Below are 9,031 nucleotides of genomic sequence, written 5' to 3' on the forward strand. Positions count from 1 at the left end.
CAATCACTTTGACACCTTTTCTGCCTATTTGTATCTCTGGAATCAAGCCTACCCCAAGAGTAGAGACTACTTCTTGACTGAGGATATATGGAAGTTGGATGTAAAACCCTCTGTCAAGTTCTTTTTGTGGGCCTGTGCATGGCAGAGCATACCTACTTCTGCTGTTCTGCACTCTAGGAACATCTCTCCCTCTAGTAAGTGCTCTTTCTGTCCTCAATCTGATGAATCCATCATTCATGTTCTTAGGGATTGTCCTAGAGCTACTGAAATCTGGTCTTCCATTTCTTGCCCCCAAAACTTCTTCACTGACCCCTTCTATGTTTGGTTCCCTAACAACATTAAAGACACCAGCAAATCCTCATTTCTTGACCAAAAATGGAACTGTCTTTTTGCTCTAATATGTTGGAAGTTATGGTTGAGGAGGAACAAATGGATTTTTGCTAAGACCAATATCACAGTTGATCAGTGGTGGCATTCTTTAAGGTGGATGATCCATGAGGCTACCTTTCTAACCCCTGTTAGGTCTCACAAGGCTATGGTGTATGTCCCCCCCTCTATTGATTCTACCTTTTGTGTTGCTGTGGATGCTTCTTTTTGTCCAGTAAGAAAGTCTGCAGGGATAGCTTGTATTTGTAGAACAACAGGTGTCTGGATCCAGGGGATTGCTACTCATGTGAGAACTACCAGCCTTGCCATGGCTGAATGCCTAGCAATCTTGCTTGCTTTGAGGTGGTGCCAATCAAAGAACTGGGAGGATAGCACCATTCTATCAAACTGCCAGAGATGTACTGTTAGCATCAATGACTGCTACGCCCCCCCTGATGATTTGTCTCCATTTATTAATATATGCAGGGACTTAAGACAGACTTTGGGCCAATGCAAGGTGATGCATGTGGGCAGGAGGAGCATCCAGGAGGTGGACCAGTTGGCCAGGCAGCCAGATTGGGTCTTGCAGCTCAGTGCATGGGGATTTTTAATCCAGATTTGTTCCTCTGTAATGCTACTATTCTAACCCCACCCCCTAATTTGCATCAGAACTACTCCTCATCTAATGTAGCTTCTATTAGCCTAGCTGGAAATACTTTGGGTGCTGTGACACCATCTTTTGACCCTCCTTAGTGAGGTGTATTTGTATTTGTACTATTGTTGTGTGTAACAGCCTAAATTTCTAATATATTGCTCTTTCCAACCAAAAAAAAAAAAAAAAAAAAAAAAAAAAGAATGAAAAACCACCACTGTTAAATAAAGCAAATAGCCATTCAATTTGATCCAACAATTCAAAGACATGACCAAACCCAAATAAGGTTTAACATCATAGGTTGATTATCGCTAAACCAACGGGACGAAACAAGGGTCAAAATTAACAAAGCAAGTGGTTTTACAAGGCAAACCACAAGGGCATCGAACAATCATGATGATCTTCGCTAATCTCTCGACAACCTAAACAGAACTCTATAGAACTTACCTAGGGTTCAGTCTCCACTAGCATATGTAACCATCAAGCCCTGAGCCCTGAAAAGTTTTGAAGTGAACATTTAATTTATTGCATTGTTGATAAAGAAATGGCCTATATCCATTAAATTCCAGCACCTCTAATCCTTCTACATATAAAGTATTGCTATAATTATAAGCTAACATCATACAATGCAGTAGAGCCAATTGATCCCAAGGTGAATCTAAGATACCTAACAAGGAATGCTTATAACTCCAAATCTCACCAAAACATGGAGCCAAGTCCTTGTAAAACAGACGGTGCATTTACAAGGGGGAAAAACAAAAGCAAGAATATACATGAACTTATTCTGAAGAGCAAGGCACACTCACCAATATTTTTTTCAGCATAACTACTTAATATCGATTGTATGCTCTCCCATAACCATCTAGTCTCTGATGCTGAATATCAGTGTAAGCATCACGGGGCCTAGGGTGTGGAAAGTGCTCAGCAGGATTTGTGTATTGGCCCCTTGGCTCTACATGAAAGTTTGACCCAGCATAGGGCTGACTGTGTAATGAATCATAATCAGAGAAAGTGGACTGCTGACAACCACCAAAACCTGAAGTTGGCATCTGCTGACGTCTTTGTGCATCCAAGTGAAGGAACTCATCCCACTGTTTAGCATGAGAGCTCCGTAAACCAGCAAGCCTTTTCATGTAAGTCTCTCTCAAGTCTCTGATAACCTAATAGTATTTTGAGCACCACAGAGTGAAACATTTGTCATTTTAATAAAGATGATTAGTATCAATTCAAAAATACATATATCAACAGTAATCTCATCAACAAACAGTCACTTAAGTGCTCCTTCCGTCCTCAATTTTTAGCCCCCAAGCCACTTTTCACTTTGTTAATTTTTGGTTGAGTGGAGTTAATAACAATCAAAAGTGATGGGGCCAAATATATTTTTTGTGAGGGTGAAGTTGTGGTCCCCATCGTAAAAGAAAATAGAAATGAGGCAAACAATAAAGGACAGAGGGAATACAAGCAACGACGTGAGCTAACGACAACAAATGGGCAAATGGCTACATGGAAAAATTACACTTAAGCGAAGTTGACCAAGCAGCGCAATTATATATTTGAAGTATACACAAGAGTTATTACGAAGTTTAACCAAAATATGAGCTTAAGAATTTAATTTAATTTAATTTATAGAGGGAGAGAATGCTGTGAGTAAGATGCAATTTTCAATATCTTAAGATTCAGATCAACAACGGATAAAGTAATATGGAGTTATACTGCTTTGAATGTTGTGATGTCACTCTTTGCTTATAGCTGCAATAATAATGTTGCCAACAAAGCAATTAGTAGTACAACTTAACCAATAAAACAACCTACAACAGACTGATTGCTCCTTATACACTTCAGAGTACAGAGCCAGATAGTTACACCTCCAAGGCTCCAACAGCTAAACAGCCAATATATGTTCAACAAAATGGCTTAATATTCTAATTCTATGTTTATAACAAATGGTAGCTTACCTTTGTTTCTCAGCAAGAATTGTCAGGATTTACAACTTTTTATGCACTATTACGAAGTCAACCCTCACGTGAAGCCAGCACAAAATATCTACACTTAAGATTCTAAACAAAAGGCATTTGCTCTAAGAATTGAACTAATACTCTTGTACAGACCTTAGAATTTATCAATGCTATCTGCACAAGGAGACACACACATAAGCATACAGACACACAAGGGACACAAAAAGCATTACACACACACACACACAAACATTGACATTACAAAAGCACACACACACTGATAGACACACATTACCTCACGGTGCTTGTAAATCTCCTCATCTTCTTGCTGATCACGAAGTCTGGCTAGATCCATGGCCTCTCTTTTGTATTCCAACTCCACATCCTCAAGTGTTTGTGGCAATAAGGGATGCTCAACCTTATTATCAGCATGGACATCATATCCCCGTCTCTCGGTTTCCCAACCATGGGATCTGTAGGGTCCCTGATATGTGGTATATGAACTGCCACTATAAGGGGCACGGGCTGGAGATCGCGAACGGCTTGCACGACCTCGTCCTCCATCACTAACATAAGCTTCAGTAAATGATACTATGTTAACCATTTGTTTCAGCATTGCCTAACATAAATAGTAGCTCTAACTACATAAACTATACTTAGAATCCCTCTGATGCACTTTACAGTAACTTTTGAAGACAACTTGGAAAAATCAGACCCCTTCGCGAAACTCACTTCAATATCCAACATGGTATGGTAAAAGAACTTACCTCTTGCTGCAATCACAGATAAACAACATGCAATGTTACTAGAAATTCAAGTACAATACAGATGACAGTCCATAAAACATTACAATAGAGCTCAAAATGTTGAGATATAGTACTGCAATATAGTCACTAATTACCAGTTCTGTAACAGCATTACAGGTATAGCTTTTAGTTGCCCTACCTTGTGGAGAATTTCTAGAAGGTTTCTGCAGATCCCCACGAATACGGTCCTCAAGACCTCTATCTTGTCTGCCAAATCTCTGATGAAACTGTGATGCATTTCTAGGGCTAGGGTTAGATCTTTGGGATTCTGAGCACGTAAATCGATTACTGAAAGGACTGTGCTCAGGTGACCTAGATCTTCGGGGTTCTGAGCGTGAAAACCGAGTACCAATAGGACTGCGCTCTGGCGATTTAGACCTACCTGTATGAGAACCTGGAGAGCTCCTATCATTACATTCATCTTTAATCACTTTATGCACTGCATCCACACCTTTTCTCAAGATTAATCTATCCTTCCCACTAACAATAATAAACTTCTCATCCATCTTGATTTTGCAGCCATTGTCTAGCTCAATCTTCTCGATCACTTTATCTGTGAAAAGTGCTCTCACTTGCTTGTCTCTTGCAGCCACCCTTTCAAAGAAATCCTGGGAGTTGCGATTCCCTCCAAGAGTAAATGGACATCCCTGCAATAGTTTCATAGTCCAGCAACATTGAAGCAAAGAGTTGGTAAACCGAGGCTAAAAGCACAAGTACAATAAAAAAAAAAGGATATCATACAGCAGCATAAATTAGCAAACAGAGGGGTAACAACAAATCGCATCAGGAGATATGGCCATGTAACCTACTAAGAAAATAAAATCTGACAATAATATCATCACCCCAATGTTTATACCGGAACCTCCTGCTCAAGGGGTTCAGATGTATGCAATCAGAGGTTTTTTATGGAGGACCCTTCATCAACCAGGGAGAGATTTATCATTCTTTCCCAGTATCTCTTATTTAAAATGGAGCCTAGGATTGGTGTAAACCCACATCATATTTTGAAAGCTATTATAACTTACTTTCTTCAAAGAACCTGATGTGCTTTAGGATATAATCATTAAGGGAAATTCTTATTGGTTACCCGGTATTATTGCACTTTTCATTTTGGTAATCGGAGGAAAAAAAAAAAAACGAGGTTATCATCAATGTTAATTCCATACTCTTGAAGTCTTGATTTATATCAACCAAGACATTAATGGCCATTGTGTAATCATAATAATAACTTAAGTTGCTAGCTACTGTAAACGATTCCAGAGTTAAGATGAGTTTGCTCCTTCCTTTATAAAGAATTCTCCCACCACCTTGATGTAATGATGGTTTCACATCTCTTTGTCTCTATCATTAGCTCTTTTTCTCCGTAGATTGTAGGTTTTTCCCAGCAATTTCTTCAAAGATTGAATAAGTTCAGGTGCTAAAGCAGCGTGTGTTAATTTCCCATTCCCACAATTTCTTTCCTAAAAAGAATTGATTTGTAGATTGAGACCTCTAATTCTGCTTCAATTTTCATCTGGGTATCTCAAATCTTCATGATATTTTAACCATCCAAGTAGATTTTATGGTTGAAGAATTCCAAGTTAACAATGTGAGTTGGGGTTTTGTTTGTTGGTTTTTCTTTATTATAATTTTTTTTTTTAAGATAATGGTGGTTACTGCTTTTCAATTTGGCCCTCATCAAAACCAGCAAGTTCACGATACCCATTGTTGCTGTCAAAGAAAATATAGTGTTAATCTGTTTAACTTTTGTTTTTTTGGGTGTGTGTGTGATAGCCAAGTAGTAGGGTGGGTGTGTGTGGTAGCCAAGTAGAGTACATAAGAAAAAAAAAAATGAACTTAACTAATGTCATACTCTTCATTTCACCTCAAGTACCCATGTCGGACCCTCGATACTCGGACTTGAGTATGACACTTGGACACATCACTTTTGGTTCAAAACCATGGACTTTTTCACAAAATAGCCGAGTTAGACGCTTGGAGACATACTCGTGTCAGACATGCGTACCCGAGTCCATGTAACATTCATAAGACATGGAAGTAATAGTAATTGTTAACCATGATTATAATCTAAGTTATTTATAGGTTTTAATAGTGACTAACGTCATGGTTGATATAAATCGAGTATAGGGTTACCATCGATAATAACTTTATTGTCGATTGCCAACTCTGAAGAACAATAACACAGGTAAATATGCAACATTGAGCCTTACCTGAGTGAAGTGACCAGATTCTCCACAAATTTTGCAAATCATTTCTTCTTCCTTCCTCTTCTTCCAGTTCCTCTCTGTTGCTTTAGATTTAGCCTCCCAAACCTTAGCCTCTCGACTCGTAAAATCTGTCGGGACAGCATTAGGGTCACGCTCGTCTTCCTCATCGGAGCTAGCTTGGGATTTTTTGGTATTTACTTTTGGCTTTTCTTGTACATTGACTACAGAAGATCCAATTGGTCCAGTGTAAGCCTTGTAGATATCACTAAAATCATCATCATCATCCTCCAAATCAGGTCTATTTTCCATCAAGGGCTGTATACAAGCAAAAAAACAATAAATTCATAGTTGAATCCTAAAGAGTTGTGCAATACATTAGCAACCAAATTAGATTCAATTATCTCGAAAAATTATACAATTCATAGTTGAATCCTAACATTAAAGGGTTTTGCAACACATTAGCAACCAAATTTAATTCAATTATAACAATAAAGGGTTGTGCAATACATTAGCAACCAAATTTAATTCGAAAAATCGTATAATATTAAGGATATATGATTCAATTAGGCTCATAATTTTGGTTTTCGTAATCATAGTATTTAGAAGCAATAGTTGAGATTTTCGAACCCTAAACTTATGCACTGACAATTAAATTAAATAAAATAAAACCCTAGATTGTGAAATTGAAATGATAATTACAAAAAGAAATAACAACGAACTTACCTTAGAAGCTGGTTCAATGATGGAGAACGTAACTGCGATGTTGAGTGCGCTTCAATGGAGAAGGAGGAGAGAGAAGGAGGGAGGGCTATTGTGAGTCTGTTTTTTATTTTTCACATTTGCTTTTCAATGACTTATTTTCAAGGTATTGAAGAGTTTTTTTTTTTTTTTTATTTTATTTTATTTTATTTTATTTTTTTTTATTTTATTTAGAGAGTCACAAAAAACGGGGGTGAGGTAACCCTCACTCTCTTGAAGGGAGGTTAGTTAGGTATGAACAAATATATATTAACATTAAAATATATGAGTAATAAAATTAGGAAAATTTTTAAAATACCACTATTTATTATTCACATTTTATATAATACTAGGTTAAATTTCCGTGCAATGCACGATTTGTTAAATATTTTTAAGGGGGCGTTTGGTTCAAACAGTGGTATAGGTTTGGAATGAGGAATGAAACCTGGGTGGTAAGGTGTTGGAACTTGATACTTGATTTCATGTGTTTGGTTTTTATCTAGAAATGATAGTTTTCCTTTTAATTTTAAACTAAAGGTATGGGTATGAGTCATACCCACCTTCCCCCTTGGGTTTCAAAAAACCCATACCTTGGGGGTTTGAGGTATGGGTTTGAAAAATGAAATTTCTATAAACAAACACAAGGTATGGGTTTTGGTCATTCCATACCCATACCTTATACCTAATATGCTTGAACCAAACACCCCCTAACAATAATATTACAAAATATAAAGCATATAAAAGATATTTAGAAATATTTTATTTATGTATATATGGAATATGATTGTTAAACTGGAAAGAAAATATTATAAAGTATAAATACTTTACTTAAAGATTTTGCAAAAAAAAAAAAAAAAAAAAAAAAAAGCGAAAAAGGCGGGAAAAAATTTCACAAGTTACTGACAAGTGTCATGGAAGGATTTGCTTTTAGTATAGGTTAATAGATCATCTCAAGTTTTTTTTTTATTGTATATTACCATTACCATCTACTTTTCTCAAACAAAAAAAATAAAAAATCCCACCTTTTTTTCCAACTTCCCTATATGACGTCATGGTGGGTCCTATTAACCAATTTTTCTTCTCTCTTCCTTCGAATTTCACATGTCTTCTCTAATCATCCTAATTAACCAATTTTGCACCTGACTAACCCTAGAATCAACTCCCCATATTTCATTTATAAACCGTAATATCCATTGAAACACCCCCAAATTGATTTTATAAACCCTAATTTAACAAAACTCTCTATAACATAATTATGTCCTCAATTTTGCATTGTCGTTTGTCTTGAAGAACAAATTAGCGAATTAAAACCCTAAACAATGCCTAATTGATTCGCAAATTGATTTAAAAGTTAGACAAAGATGAAGAAGAAAAAAGAACAGAGATGAGAATTGAGAGAAAACAGAGGTACAATTGGTAGTGGGACCCACCGTGATGTCATATAGGGGAGTTGGGTAAAAGTGGTGGGAGTTTTTTTTTTTTTTTTTGTTTTTGAAAAAATTAGGTGGTAATATACAAGAAAAAAAAAACTTGAGGTGGTATAGTACAAAATGTGGTGGTATTTTTCAAATTTTCCATAAAATTATATGGAAGAGAGATATTAAAGGGAAAAAAAAAGTGATGTGGACCCATTATTACAAGTAAAAAGAGATAAAATAGCGATGGGATTATACTTTGACTATACCATTGGAAACGTATAGAATACCATTGGAATTTTTATGCAAGTACTACTGAAAAGCATGTACAATATTATTGTATATACAATAAAATACTATTTGACCACTTAATGATGATCACACTATAACTATACCACTGGAAGCTTATAGAATATCACTAAGAGTGTATTTAGTACCATCAATCAATAATTATATACTAAAAGACACACCAGCAATGACACGTGTCATCTTCTGATGTGTCTTTAGTATATTTTTTAAAATAAAAATTTAAAAATTGAGAAAGAATATACGCAAAATATTTTATTTCAAAAACTAGGAAAAAATAATCCTATAATAATATATTTAACAACTTAAATATCTAACCATATATTTATATATAAGTTATTATATAAGTAATTACTTTTTAATGTATAAAGATTATTATAGTAAAAAAAAATCATGAATATAGCCACCATGGTTCAAAATAGAAGAAAGTTTGAATAAAAAAAAAATAATATGCAGTCATAAAAGATTTTAAAAAATATATATTTTTTAAGTTGTTTGAATTAGGATGATATAAGAAATTGACTTTGGATCAAATTATTTTTATATTTAAATATGTTTATAAATTAATACTTCGTAACAAAAAGTG

General features: G+C 35.5%; 1 protein-coding gene across 3 annotated transcripts; it reads right to left on the reverse strand.

Moving 5' to 3' along the window:
• Positions 1–1,218: 1,218 nt before the first annotated feature.
• LOC145586385 (uncharacterized) lies at positions 1,219–6,854 on the reverse strand. 3 transcript variants are annotated; one of them, XM_081643212.1, is made up of 7 exons: positions 6,710–6,854; positions 5,990–6,301; positions 3,919–4,426; positions 3,269–3,549; positions 3,127–3,147; positions 1,825–2,178; positions 1,219–1,512 (listed from the first exon to the last, which is right to left on the reverse strand). In XM_081643212.1, exons 2-6 carry the CDS (start codon positions 6,293–6,295, stop codon positions 1,849–1,851), a joined length of 1,446 nt encoding a protein of 481 aa, XP_081499338.1. In that variant the 5' UTR covers positions 6,296–6,301; positions 6,710–6,854; the 3' UTR covers positions 1,219–1,512; positions 1,825–1,848. The 3 variants fall into 3 exon arrangements, with proteins under 3 accessions (XP_081499338.1, XP_081499340.1, XP_081499339.1); XM_081643214.1 differs by lacking the exon at positions 3,127–3,147 and having other exon boundaries at positions 1,221–1,512; XM_081643213.1 differs by lacking the exon at positions 1,219–1,512 and having other exon boundaries at positions 1,521–2,178.
• Positions 6,855–9,031: the final 2,177 nt, after the last annotated feature.

This window comes from Chenopodium album, chromosome 16, assembly GCF_948465745.1.
Source record: "Chenopodium album chromosome 16, dcCheAlbu1.1, whole genome shotgun sequence".
Lineage (NCBI taxonomy): Eukaryota > Viridiplantae > Streptophyta > Magnoliopsida > Caryophyllales > Amaranthaceae > Chenopodium > Chenopodium album.